This window comes from Pollicipes pollicipes, unplaced genomic scaffold (genome assembly GCF_011947565.3).
Source record: "Pollicipes pollicipes isolate AB1234 unplaced genomic scaffold, Ppol_2.1 Scaffold_4295;HRSCAF=5057_pilon_pilon_pilon, whole genome shotgun sequence".
In the NCBI taxonomy this organism is placed as follows: domain Eukaryota; kingdom Metazoa; phylum Arthropoda; class Thecostraca; order Pollicipedomorpha; family Pollicipedidae; genus Pollicipes; species Pollicipes pollicipes.
Window position 1 is genome coordinate 26137627 of NW_023596461.1, and position 14306 is coordinate 26151932.

General features: G+C 57.5%; 1 protein-coding gene across 1 annotated transcript in view; it reads right to left on the reverse strand.

Annotated features, from left to right (window-relative positions):
* Positions 1 to 3480: 3480 nt before the first annotated feature.
* LOC119096772 (histone acetyltransferase KAT2A) overlaps positions 3481 to 14306 on the reverse strand; it is a 15986-nt gene continuing 5160 nt past the window's right edge. The window contains exons 5-16 of the mRNA XM_037219694.1: positions 14169 to 14303; positions 13374 to 13504; positions 12506 to 12697; positions 11643 to 11731; positions 10741 to 10946; positions 8192 to 8397; positions 7659 to 7779; positions 7301 to 7400; positions 6835 to 6995; positions 5364 to 5472; positions 4110 to 4316; positions 3481 to 3824 (exon numbers count right to left, since the gene is read on the reverse strand). Coding sequence (XP_037075589.1) covers positions 3631 to 3824; positions 4110 to 4316; positions 5364 to 5472; positions 6835 to 6995; positions 7301 to 7400; positions 7659 to 7779; positions 8192 to 8397; positions 10741 to 10946; positions 11643 to 11731; positions 12506 to 12697; positions 13374 to 13504; positions 14169 to 14303 — 1851 coding nt within the window. The 3' untranslated portion in view covers positions 3481 to 3630. The remainder of the gene's footprint in view (positions 3825 to 4109; positions 4317 to 5363; positions 5473 to 6834; positions 6996 to 7300; positions 7401 to 7658; positions 7780 to 8191; positions 8398 to 10740; positions 10947 to 11642; positions 11732 to 12505; positions 12698 to 13373; positions 13505 to 14168; positions 14304 to 14306) is intronic.

Sequence of the window (14306 nt, forward strand, 5' to 3'; positions counted from 1 at the left end):
CATCACTGACACCGCGAAGGTCCCGGCAAGTAATCACACCCTTGGAGTAGTTCTTAGAGGGGTGAGGGTGCACCGATACGGGCACCCTAACCTCTCTCTGTCCTCGTACTTTGTACATAAGTGTGGTCGTTTTAAGCATGCGCTGGATTTCGCGGTCGTCTGTTAGATGCACTTCTATGCCTCCGTCCGCATACGAAAAGACATCCTTGGGTGTCCCGATCTTGGAACATGCTTGTTGGCGCTGAAATGGGTTTAGTCGGAGCGGTACTGTCCCTCCTTGGTCATCTACTTTGGCGGATCTTACGACCAGAAACTGGGGTAGTGGACGACGGTCGGGGTTTGGGGGGTTGGTTGATGATAAAGTGTCCATAAGTATGTGTTTATATTCGGCGCGCTGATTCCCCGCCCACCACTACGGGAGCCCAACACGGGGACGGTCCACTTCTAAGAGAGGAGCCGCCAGGGCTACCAGCACGCTATACGCAGGCCAGTGTGCCAAAAGAGTTGCCGCGAGAGCTACCGGGCATATGTCTGCGGGCGCCAGTGCCTCGGTTCGCAGGTGCTAACCATGCACCCTGGTGACAAGCCGAGGTACGGCCCCTTCATAATGTCAGGAGGCAGACATTGCACCCGGTAGCCCTCCCCTCAACACCCGTCACATGACCTGCTTGCCTCCAAGCCAGTGTCACGAAAACACGACGCCTGACTAGCCGATTTCCTCGTGTGGAGACTTCACGAGGCATCCGCAGGATCACAAATTCGGGCCAAAGCCACGTGTTTGTAAGCTGCCCCGACTGACCCGCAGGGCAACTCCCTCAGTGACCAGGATCCCTTCATCGCTACCTGCGGATCCAACGGCGTACGGCGAGACCCAGATAAGACTGAAAAGCTGGGGCCGAGCGGTTGCTAATCCCTACTCTGAACGAGTCAGAGCCCTTGCGGGAGGCACGTTTCGTCTGGCCCCTCCTCTTTGGCCGGAAGGGGCGCTTTACAAGCCTTCCCAACCGCCCGCAGGATTAGTGGGGCACGCAATCCCCCCCCACCACGGAAAGGTAGTGCCTCACGGGGGGGGGGGGGGTCCAGTGCATCCGCGAGGAACATTGTTCACATAAATAAGACAGTAGTAAAAGCCTTATTCCTCGGAAAAAAAAACAGGAGAATGGAGATGTAGGTGGGTTGATGTTTCGGCAACATGCCTATATCGAAACAACAGCAAACCTTTGCTATTGTATTCAAGCAAGTTTGCTATTGTTTCGATAAAAGCATGTCGCCGAATTATCGACCCATTTACAAACATATATATATATATATATATATATATATATATATATATATATATATATACATATATATATACATATATATATTATATATGTATATATATACATATATATATACACACATATATATATCTCTATCTATCTATCTATCTATATATATATATATATATATATATATATATATATATATATATATATATATATATCCATTCTCCTGTTATTCTTCCGGGAAAGAGGGCTGTCACTGTCTTATTTAAAAAAGGCGTGTTGCCAAAACATCGGAGCATTTATATATCCATTTTCTCGATTTTTCTCCGAGGAAGAGGACCTTATCTACGTGCATAACGCTCCTCGCAAATGTTGTTGATAATGTATGTAGTCCCGCATACCCGATCCAAAGTCGATGGAATTAGTTGCAATCCCAATGCCAATTTTCCAATTGTGTACGGAGCTATCACAAAGCTGTACGGTTTCGTGTATCATTCCGTTGTCGCACCAGCTTGAAAGATGCACTACGGGTTGCCTTCGTCGACAGCCATGGCCAAGGTGACTACTTACAAGCTGTCCACCGTCTTGTGACTAGCTACAGCGATCTTACAAGGTGTATCTACTTATTCATACCGACACCTACTGTTGCAACCCACTGCATAGCACGTATGGGTACAGCTTCTGGGAGCGGAAGGAGGACATGTCCCCTACTTTACCACCAAAAGGAGTTTTACCCCTTTTTGCCCCTATAAACGCATGTTTTTAACAACTTCCAATGCAAAACTTTAGCTTCTGGTCACGTCACCGCGTAGATTTCAGTGAATACGTAAAGGGTATGTGACGTATGCCGCGACAGCAGACGGTTCTGAACGGTTATTCCCTCATCGTGCAGGGATCCGACAACGGTACCTCATCGGTGCCCGAACTGACCACAGCAACGATGGTGGCAACTTGGGAGAATACAGTGGATTATGCTGGAGCATGACCCCCACGCTGACGTGAAAGCATAGCAGTTCTGGCGCGATGGCTCAGCCTCATACACCAAAAGCCTCGTGGGCTAGCGCACATGCAGCGGAAGTCCTGCACTTAATGGTACTCGCCAAGCCTCAAGATCACACTGCTACAACAAACACAGGATCTATTGGGGCATGTTGAGTACACTGCAGCGGTACATGACTGGTGAAAACGAGAGCGATGGTGATGATCTCCGAGCGGCCTCCTGCGCTGGACAATGCGCTCCAAACATTAGAGCAGCTTCTCAGCTTCACTTCCCGATCGGCGGCTGCTGGAGAATAACGCCAGTCCGTGGCCTTAACGCCGACGACCGGCTATGGACCACGGGGGAGGCACCTAGGCTAGGAGGCAGGACGGCACAAGCGGGACAGAGGCGAAGACGGCCGAAAACGGGCTACGCCAGGGAACCACTTTGAGATAGCATCGAGCAATCACGCGAAGTACCATACGAACATTCTGCCCACAGACGGCGTCGGGACGGCATGAGCTTTCGTCGCTAACAAGTAATGACTACACATTCTTCACGAACACGGCTATGCCTATCCGTGTCTGCAAGTCAAGCTGGGCTGAAAACCGCCAGCATGGCTGGGAGATGGCAGCCGTTTTTCTCGAACCAGCTGCGCCCGACTGTCGGCTGCTGGCCGAACGGTCCGGACCACGCCACAGTCACGGCACGCCAGACCCGCCAGCAGCGCCGCCAGTTGGCAGTACGGGCTGGGCGCACCGCCGCCAGCAGCGCCCGGCCTGACCTCCGCACACTCCGTTGCGCGGTCCGGCTAGGCGCCCCACCGCCAGCAACGCCCGGCCCAACCTCCATAAACTCGGCCGCGCTGTCCGGCTGGGTGCCCCGCCGCCAGCAGCGCCAGGCCCGACCTCCGCACACTCGGCGGGAACATCCGGCTGCGCGCCCCGCCGCCAGCAGCGCCAGGCCTGACCTCCGCACACTCGGCGGGAACATCCGGCTGCGCGCCCCGCCGCCAGCAGCGCCAGGCCCGACCTCCGCACACTCCGCGGGAACATCCGGCTAAGCGCCCCGCCGCCAGCAGCGCCCGGCCTGACCTCCGCACACTCGGCGGGAACATTCGGCTGGGCGCCCCGCCGCCAGCAGCGCCCGGCTCGACCTCCACACACTCGGCCGCGCCGTCCGGCTGGGCGGCGGGCTCGCTTCGGCACCAGGCTGGGTGTCGCGCGCAGGCGACCGCCGGCCGCGCCCGCTTCGCCGTCACGTCCTCAGCAGCGGCCTGCGTGCGCAACCGCCACCCGCCGCCGCACCGCGCTCCCCACGCCCTCCAGCGATGAGACCGACTCAGCGCCCGCCCCGGTGGGCCGCGCGCGGCACCAAGGCCGCTCACTTGTCCGTCAGTCCGGCCTCCTTCAGCCGGTTGTGGAAGTACTTCTCGAGGGTGACGCTGCAGCGGTAGTACTCGGTGTCTGGGTCGTTGTACATGCGGCAGTTTGTGAAGATGCGCGTGGCGTCGGCAATGAACAGCCGCTTGTTGCAGTAGTACTTGTTCTTCAACCGCTTCGACATCGTCTCCAGATCTGGGGACACAATCGAAGGTCAGACAAGATCGAATGTCAGATGTGCGTCTTGTAGCACACATCAAATTACACCGACAGACAAACAAAGAAAGAAATACGACTGGCACGCAAGATATATCAGCGTATCGTCGTGTTGAGGACCATTTTAACGCTACGAACGCGACACCTGAGTAACACCTCACGTACAACACGCGTGAAACCTTCACAAACATGCAACTCCAGACTGTAGCGTGTTTGATTACCCCAGTACCCGCCGCATCCCTGTCCCGTCCGCTTTGCTCTCACCCATCGGGTACTTGATGAACTCGTAGTAGTCGGGCACGTCGGTAGGGTCGACAGGCGAGAGGAACGGCCAGGCGGCGCTATGCTGGCGCATGTTCTGCAGCAGGGTGCGGAAGGTGCCCTGCAGTAGCTCGGCGTTACCCAGGTCGTCCGAATTGCGTGTGACGCGCGCAGACTTCTCCGGCGACTTCCAGCCGGCCTCCCGGATCCCTGCCGTCCCGGGCACGGTCCGGGTCAGGGTCAGAGCCAGGGTCAGGGTCAGGGTCAGAGCCAGGGTCAGGGTCAGGGTCAGCTCAGGTCGCCGTTTCCCTGTTATGACAGCGGCGCGGTCAAGGAGGGGAGGCGAACAAGGGTACGTGTTTGTGTAGCTGATTGGCGGATCAGATGATGGCCGCGACCAGAACGGGGAACCCAACATCGTTATGTGAGGTAACCCCAAAAGAAACTTCACGGCGAGATGGATGAGATAGCTTTTCGTCACGTTTGAAGCAAACACGTTTTCAAGATCGATTCGAAAAGTCATTGATGCCTCTTGCCTAGCGACGCATGTGATTGAGAGGTGTCAGCGAGCGTATGACAGGCGTACGCCGCGCCATGGGCCCTTAAAAACCTACTTATAGGCTGGAGTCGCGCCACCTGCACCTCTGGGGCGGCGGCGGCGGTGGGTTCGCCTCGTCCACACGGCCAGCGGCCAACACCACCAGCGGGAAGGAGACATCGGTCCCGCCGGCTGTCATCTGCCACCGTCAGCAGCGGTCGCCCTCCCCCGCTCGGTCCCGAACCCCGCGCGCCCGGCAGCGCGTGACCTCGAGCCACTGCGCAGCCGAGTCAATAAACCGACCGGCGCGGCAGGACGAGTGTTCAGACAATGACCTTCAGATGATAAACGGACGGCACGGAGTGCCCGGCGACGGCGGCAGGGGTGACTTGCAGTCTCCGCACGGCGCGGGCGCGAGCAGGCTGGCCACCACTGATCACGACCGCGGACGCCGCGACCGCGCCGGGCTCCCTCGGCAGCCGCCTCATCCAGCCGGCAACACCGCGCTGTGCCATGCCACTCTTCACGGCGGTCTTGGGTGAAGATGTGCGGATAAACGGCACGTCACCGGCTAATACTCCACGCACTGGACGAAGGCAGACCGGATCACTGGGCACGACGACTTGCGCCGCGTGAACGACCGCCCGGCGTCGTCATAACCCCCGCCCCCTCTTCCACCGCCCAGCCCGCGCCACCGGGGTTTGGCGGCTGCCCCGTACCTGGTATGCACTCGATCGGTATGCCCTGTACACCCTCCTTGAAGCACGTTAGGCCCGGGTGCACCTTGCGGATGGATGCCTGTCGGTTCTCGATCAGCCGCTTGATAATCTGCAACACGGAGCACCGACGCGCGGCGCCACGGTCAACACCTTTTGATAATCTTGGGCCACTGAAACGAGGCCAAAAATGGACACTTTCCGTTGGATTCGCGCGCGAAAGTAAAAGCATTGCCCACCAAGGCCCTTCATATGCTTATCCGTTCGGATAGAGCACACTGGAACGACGCACGGGACTGACCAGTATACGCTGACTCCGCTGATAGCGCAACTGCGGCAGCTGCCGCACATCTTGAAACCAATCGCGACCTCGCGTTACATCAGGCAACGTAGATATAAGGTCATTATCCAAGGCATGCGTCAAGGGTCGTGTTCCTTGATGTTCCGAAAGTGCAATGCTCGGGTTTGGTTTACCATGGGTTTGGGCCGAATTTCAGCCAAAGGGCTGAAAGTCCACCAGTCCTGACTGGGCAGTCTGTTGATCGTTGGCATGTTATAGGTCAAGTCATGTCAGTGTACTAGCATGATCTGATATGAATTTATGTAAACAGTCGTTCTCTAGCGATGCATGCATCCTAAAAATAACATGTTTACCATTTTAACCACTTTGAAACGATAATGTAGTCCGGGTGATGTTTGGGTGTAGCAAACAGGGATACATAAGGCCGTAAGGCTGACAGCATGCCAACGGAGCATCGCTGCCAGTATGAAGGTGGGGTCAAGTGAGGTTACGGGGTCCCGGCGAAACAGTTTCGGGGCCTAGGTGCGGTGATTTAGCTCGACTTGGGCGACCCTTTTGACCCAAGTCGCTCCCAGGTCAGCCGTTGGGCGACATCGGAACCAAAACAACATTGTTGCTTCATTAAAAGCGCAATATACCACTTCCAGCCGAATAATTCACTACAGCAAATCACTGGTATTCGCCGTGAAAACGATGACCCAGGTCTGGGAGGCCACAGGTGGTCCTAGTACCGTACTTTCTGCCCGAGACACAGAGAAAGACTTCAGTGGCATAGCTGTGGCGCTGTGTTGCGTGGTCCCGGTGCAGTGCCTAGAAGAGTCCCGATTGCTTATGACTTGATCTACCTTCGGGCCATTTTCGTGTCTTGGACGGAGATCCATTGACTGAAAAAGGCTACCAGCGGAGAGCTTATACAATCACTACGGCGGTGTTTACCACATGGTTTTACATCACTAATGTTTCCAAGCGGACTGCGGACCAATTCGGACCTCTATCCCAGCTGGGCGAGGCAGTTCGGAAACCCTGGCACGGCGCAGGGAGCAGGAGCAGGGAGCATTAACACCAGCTACGTGCGGCAGACGCCAGGACATCAGCCCTGCTACAGCTTGTTGGCGGCCGCAGTCCCGAGTAACTCCTCAGGGTGGCGGCCAGAGGCCTCCCGACGCCACCCACCTCCTTCTGCTTCCTGATGACGGAGCTGAACTGGCGGTAGATGATGCGGGGCGACAGCTCGCAGCCCATTAGCGTGGCGCCCTCGTAGTCCTTGATGTAGCCCACGTACTTCTTCCGGTTCAGCTTGATCTCCTTGCTGAAGCCCTGCTTCTTGAAGTAACCTGCCGGAGCGCAGCGACAGATCAACCGATCGGCACGTTTTCACATTCGCAGTGCGACGACTGCTAATGTGTGGAATGCATGGCCTACATAGCTGTTCCCTACACACACGCGCGCGCGCCAGGATACCATGACACTGAAATGATCATAACAAGACGCAACAACACTTCCACGCAACGCGGCTTATCATCACGCGTTTAAACTATCATCAGCGGCAGAAGGCGCGCAGCGTCATCACTGACTGGCGCCAGAGGGCGTTATTCAGGAGTGCCGCCGTCGGCGGACCCCGGCCCAATGAGAGACGTACCGACTGCGAACTCGTCGGCGAAGGTGAGGAAGTGGTGCACTCCGTGGCGGATGTGGTAGTCCTTCAGGTGGTTCATGAGGTGCGTGCCGTAGCCCTTGACCTGACGGACGGGCACGACACGTCAGGTCGAGCGAGGTCAAGGTTGTGACCGACAACTACGCGACTCGTGACATTTGTACCAAGTATGTGATATTTGAGCGCGATATGAGTACCAGATATATATCCCATATCTTGTTTGATTCTTTGATCAAATTCCTGGCTTAAATACACAAGTGTTTACGCAAAGCGCTGGATCACACTACATCCAACAAAAAGCGTCGAACTACACAGGCGCCGCACACCGGCCGCCAGAACGCACCTGCTCGTTGCTGGTGACGGCGCAGAACACGATCTCGGTGAAGCCCTGGCTGGGGAACATGCGGAAGCAGATGCCGCCAATCGGCCTGTTGTTCTTCACCAGCGCCAGCGTCCGGTGCTTCCTGCCGCCGGCCCGATGAGCATGTCTGTGTCAGGACGGCAGAGAGCGAGACACGGCCGGCGGCCTGTGCCACGAGACGGCGGACGGGGCCTCACGGCGGGAAGCTTGGGGAGCGGCGACGACCACACAGTCTGCTCGCGCAAACAACGCGCGGCTCTCGCAGCGTGAGTCTGTAAATCAGCAACTAAACGAAAACAAACGCGAAAAATATCCAGGCTGACACCGCATAACACATCCAGAGGAGAAGTGATGAGCACATCCACAAGAAATACGCGCAAGAAATACTGAAATGCCTCATCAGGGCGCAAGACCAAACACACAAACGGATAACAGCGCGCGGACAAAAACCACCCAGAGCCTCCCAGGTTTGCAGAGCGGCAACGGCGCAGCGGCCAGGCGCGGCCGGAACTCACGGGTCGAAGACAAGCCGCGTGATGTATTCCTTGGGCATGCGGGGCAGCTGGTGCGAGAAAACGTTCTGCAGGCCGACCAGCCACAGCATGGTGGTCTTGCTGACCTTCTGGCTGAGCGAGTTGCCGACCACGTGGAAGCTGATGTGGCCGGCGCGCTCCTCGGCCTTGGCCGCCTCGTCGCGGGCCGCGTTCTCCGAGAACAGCGACTGTGGAGAACAGACGGTCCCGTTCAGTCCCATGGCGCCGGCACGTCAGAAAACAATCCAACAAAGCCTCCAGCTGGTGTTACGCCCCGAAGCAAACATCGCACGCTCTGGGAACTCCAGCGCAAAGGCACTGGGTCATGTTTTTTTTCAGCAATGTGCGGGGATCCACAGTTGAGATGGTCATGACTAGGATCTAGCACATTCTGGCCTCCAGCATGCATTGGAAGCGAACCAATGACAGCGTCAGTTTCATGTATCATCCCGTGGCTGAACCTTTCGAACGTCTGCAACATCAATAGAAAGTTGCTTTCGACACCCCGTGGCGGGGCAGGCTGACCGTAGCTTGTCATCGCCTCTGCCAATACGACCCTCCCGGCCAGCGGTGAGGTCACATGGTTACGTCTGCACCCGGCACTACATAGCCCGAGAATTGGCTGTTTGGCTGTATGGATTAGAGGCCTTTCGATCAGAGATCATCATTTCAGGACTATGGATGAAGGAGAATGAATCACGTTGGGGCAGTGCTACACGCGCCTGGGGGCCAACCGCTGAGCTTTGGCCCGCGCAAAAGCCCCCGGAGTGAACGCTGGGCGCCCGGTCAGGGTCCCTCTTCCCAGGGGCCTCTCGGCCCACTCGTGGCTGGCGCATGCAGCCTGCTCCTGACAAGCGGGGCATCGCGAGGATCTGGTGGCAGGGATCCGCGGGGCCGGCTGGGAGTCATCGGATGACCAGGACGGCGGGCGGAGCTGCTTCCGGCATACATGTTACAACCAAGCAGGTATTGCGGACTTCAGCGGGGACTAATGGTGCGTCAATGCAGCTAGCTGACAATATCTTATGAATGAAACAATATCTTATGAAAGGAAATACAGTGTATGCATGTTTTCGTATCAATATGTCTGCATGAGAAACATCAAAGGATACCCATTTAGACCAAGCAGAATACAAATATTATTGAGCTCCTCGCGACCAACACCAGCCAGACTCCAAAAAATTGAACTATGCAAATTGTACGACTGAATGAAAGGAATGATAACACGCATTATTGGCAGGCACGGCACAACATACCAAAATCGTATCGGCCTTTCTACGACATGACGAAGGGTGAGTTACTCTTATCTCTCGGATTTGAACACAACTGGGTCACACAGGTACCCAATGGTGGTGAACAGTGCCTGTGGCATTATCAAGTACCTCAGTTCAAAGGTGCCCGATTGATACCCTCCGACGATTAATAGTCACGTTGTGTACGTGTGTTTTCGATAGTCATCTAATCCACTGTGACGAACGAAAAGCAGGAAGAAACAGGAGCAACAGGATTTAACAAACAGCAAGATTTAATGATTGCATTTCCACACATTCTCTTATAAATGATACCACACCAACATTGTTTAAATGCTGTACGTTTCCTGATTTTCCGTTCACAGATGAGTTTCCTGACGAAAACACACTAAATGCAACGTAACACAGAACCGCCACGGGCTACAAATCCGATCCGTTTGAAGGAAGCGAAATCCGCAAATTTCGACTCGGCAAAGAACGGACTACCACACTGGCAAAAGCGCGGCTTATGACGTGCGAGCGGCCCACGTGCGCTCGTTCAAAAACCACGGATCCGGCGTTTCTAGGCATTTTATAAGATTCACCCCAGATCCCGACGGATCATGCACATAACGCCATGGAACCAACTGCATGTTGTGGGCTCATGTGCCGCCTACAAACTACCCATGTCGCCCAGCACTGTCCGATCCGTAGGGACGCCAGCGATCGACCGTGAAGCGACCAATGTCGCGTTTTTTTTTCGAAACCGATCTCGAAACAACACACTGTCACCCACACCCAGCGAGAGGTAGACGTAAAAGAGACAATAGCTCGAAACGTGACCCGCCGCAACTTAGCGAATTTCGTCGAAAAAAAGGCCAGCCCATTCGGTGAACTGCCGCTGGCTATGGCTTGGTTATGCAGTCACGTGTTTCTGCATGACGGTCCTCCGCGCAGCAGATGTTTCGCAGACGCGTGACTGCGCACTGAGCAGCCGAGGGCGGCCACAACACGGGACAGAAATCATACGGCCCGGATAACAGCATGCAGTCGTGCTGCCACACAGATGCGTTCAGCACACCTGAACAGATCGGAAACGCTCCGCAAGCCTCAGCTGTAACACTTGACAGCCAAGTTCAGTGACCGTTTAAAAAGCCGAAGAAACAACCAAGGCACATAAGCTTCACAACATCAGCAAACAACAGTCGTCGATTGTTCAAACAGCCGCGCTGAACCCCAGTCAGCCGCTCTGGCTGCGGCCGCCGCCACTGGCCGCCACCGGTGACACCAGCTGGCACGTACCTCCTGGCCGGCCAGCCGTTTGGGGTCCTCCATGCTCTCGAGGATCTGTCGGACGAGGTCGGGGTCGACGTCCTCGTCGGGCCGGGGCCGCTTGACGGCGCGCTCCTCGTCGTCCTCGGCGGTGCGCTTCTCCGGCCGTCGGCGCGCCGCCGCCGGCTCCTCAGCAGCCGCCGCCGACGGGCCCGGTGACGGCTCCGGCCGCGCCTCTGCGGAACGATACGGGCTGGGGTCACCGGCTGGGGTCACCGACCAGAGTCACAGGCTGGGGTCACAGGCTGGGCTCACGGGCATGGATCACAGGCAGGGATCACGGGCTGGGGTCACGGGCAGGTATCACGGGCTGGGGTCACGGAGCAGGGATCACGGGCTGGGGTCACGGGCTGGGGTCACGAGCAGGGATCACGGGCTGGGGTCACGGGCTGGGGTTACGGGCAGGGATCACGGGCTGGGATCACGGGCTGGGATCACGGGCTGGGGTCACCAGCTGGGGACGCAGGGGATACAGCCCGGGGATGCAGCCTGCCGGGATCCAGGGACACAAACGGGAAACAGGACGACTGGACGGCACTATCAGCGGACACGATCATGGATCAAGGCTGCGGTTCTGGGACACGGTAAGGGCCAACCGTCAACGAACGCGCTAACAAGCCTAAATGAATCCAACGAGATGCAGTCTAATGGCGGCGAACACTTCAAGGCGGCACATCTTGAATAGTCCTATAGCTTACCATATGCACGTCATAGAGGACAGTACCAATTCACAACGTAGAATTCAAGCCGCACAGTGAGGGATTTTTAGTTTCTTTCATCCCTCTCAAATGTAAAATAGACATGACAAAACAGACATGAATAAAACTGACGTAGATAAACAGGCACGGCAAATGCACGACGCAACGACTCACCGATAGACTTCTGGGCAGGCGGCTTGAAGTCTATATCGAAGATGTTGGTCGAGGTCCCATAGACTTCTTCTTCAAGCAAAGAAAGAAACCTGTTGGGCAGAGATGTCATCAGCGTTACATTGCCATTCCCGTGTATTAACGTGAGTGTGGGCCACATACAGCGTTGAGTCGTGTGCAGGCTTATCTGCGTCCTCGGGGAAAGCACATAACACCGAAGCCTAGCTCGATTTCTGGCAATTTGAGCAATGGAGGCAATGCCCTGAAAAAATCCAAGAGAGTGATCGGACACTACTTCGATGAACGGTCACTCACCCCTCACCCAGCTCTGCACCCCACCATAAGGTGTGTACGCAATAAGCAGTGTCATTTCACGGCGTCAAACAAGACAAACAGCAACGCAGACGCGCCAGCTGACCTGGGTACGTGTGTAAGCACCAGCGTCTAACAAGACAAACAGCGCCTCGGACGCGCCAGCCGACCTGGGCATGTGTGCGAGCACCAGCGTCTAACAAGACAAACAGCGCCACGGACGCGCCAGCCGACCTGGGCATGTGTGCGAGCACCAGCGTCTAACAAGACAAACAGCGCCACGGACGCGCCAGCCGACCTGGGCATGTGTGCGAGCACCAGCGTCTAACAAGACAAACAGCGCCAAAGACGCGCCAGCCGACCTGGGCATGTGTGCGAGCACCAGCGTCTAATAAGACAAACAGCGCCACAGACGCGCCAGCTGACCTGGGCATGTGTGCGAGCACCAGCGTCGAACAAGACAAACAGCACCGCAGACGCGCCAGCTGACCTGGACATGTGTGCGAGCACCAGCGTCTAACAAGACAAACAGCGCCACAGCCGCGCCAGCTGACCTGGGCATGTGTGTGAGGATCAGCAGCCGCTTGTCCTTGGCCATCTTCTCCTTGTCCATGTCGATCTTCTGCAGGAGGCGGGCGCTGACCGTGCGCAGCAGCAGACGCAGCACCGAGCGGCCGAACACGGCCGCCGGGTCCCAGTGCGTCATCGACGTGCAGATGGTCGGCACGTGGCAGTAGCACATCCATCTGCGGCGCGGCCGACACGCGAGGTTTTCGGGGCACGTTCGCGGGGCAGAGACGTGTACCAAGTGCACACCCGTTCGAGGAAAGAAAAACCGAAACCGCGGTCGAGGAAGCCACGAAAAAAAGTGCGCAGCATCCGACTAGGGAAGGGGCTGTGGTGACGCACGTGGCGCGCGTCACAATATGCGTCAGTATTTAATGACTTCAATTGTGCTGTTCAAACGTGCTGACACGAACTGACTGACAGGTGATAAGCACCTTTCGCGGGTTTTCCTTCAGGCCGCCGCTGGCCCGAGCTTCCAGCCATCACCCACCTGGTGAAGTGTACCTTGTAGAGGGTGGTCTCCCTCAGGTTGGCGTCGGCCCGGGCTTCCAGCTATGAGCCACCTGGTGAAGTGCACCTTGTAGAGGGTGGTCTCCTTCAGGCCGCCACTGGCCCCGGCTTCCAGCCATGACCCACCTGGTGAAGTGCACCTTGTAGAGGGTTGTCTCCCTCAGGCCGCCGCCGGCCCGGGCTTCCAGCCATGACCCACCTGGTGAAGTGCACCTTGTAGAGGGTCGTCTCCCTCAGGCCGCCGCCGGCCCGGGCTTCCAGCCATGACCCACCTGGTGAAGTGCACCTTGCAGAGGGTCGTCTCCCTCAGGCCGCCGCCGGCCCGGGCTTCCAGCCATAACCCACCTGGTGAAGTGCACCTTGTAGAGGGTGGTCTCCTTCAGGTTGGCGCCGGCGTGCGCTCCGGGGGTCTCCCAGCGCCAGTGGTTCAGGTAGTGCAGGAACGCCTTGGCCAGGTCGAAGTTCAGCTGCTGCTCCTGCGGTGCCCAACAGCGGAGCTCTCAGGTGGAGCGGTGCACAGCGATCAGGACACGTTGGGAGCCGGCGACGCGCCGTCAGAGAGGGACGATTCATGCCTGCTGTTACGCGAACCATGACTTGACGCGGTGCGTGGAGACATTAGACAGCGATAATGGAGCGATGAGGTGTCCGAGAACCGACTCGTTCTAAATTTGTCGCGCGCCCACATGGGATCGTGGACGTGACCTCAGTTGCACGAACTGTCCCCGAAGCCCCAACGTCGAACTCAGCAACCAGTGCACCCTAAATCCGACTTTCAGGCCTTGCGATAAAACCCATCCCTGCCGGTCAGGGGATGACGGCCGTGCCTCAGACCGCCGGTCGTCCCGTCCCATCCCTGTACCCGTCCCCGTCCATCCCGCCCCGTCCCCGTCCCCGTCCCCGCCCGTCCCCGCCCGTCCCCGTCCCCGTCCCCGTCCCCGTCCCCGTCCCCGTCCCCGTCCCCGTCCCCGTCCCCGTCCCCGTCCCGTCCCGTCCCCGTCCCCCGTCCCGTCCCGTCCCGTCCCGTCCCGTCCCGTCCCGTCCCGTCCCGTCCCGTCCCGTCCCGTCCCGTCCCGTCCCGTGCCGTCCCGTCCCGTCCCGTCCCGTCCCGTCTATGGCCGGCGCACCACCGCCTGCTACCTTGGGACTGGCGCTGAACCGGGCCTGCACGAAGTTGGTGACGGCGCGCGCGATGGTGGGTGTCTCGAACGGCGGCCGGCCCAGCGGGCCCTCGATCACCGGCTCCGTCATCTGCAGGATGCTCTTCCGCAGCAGCTG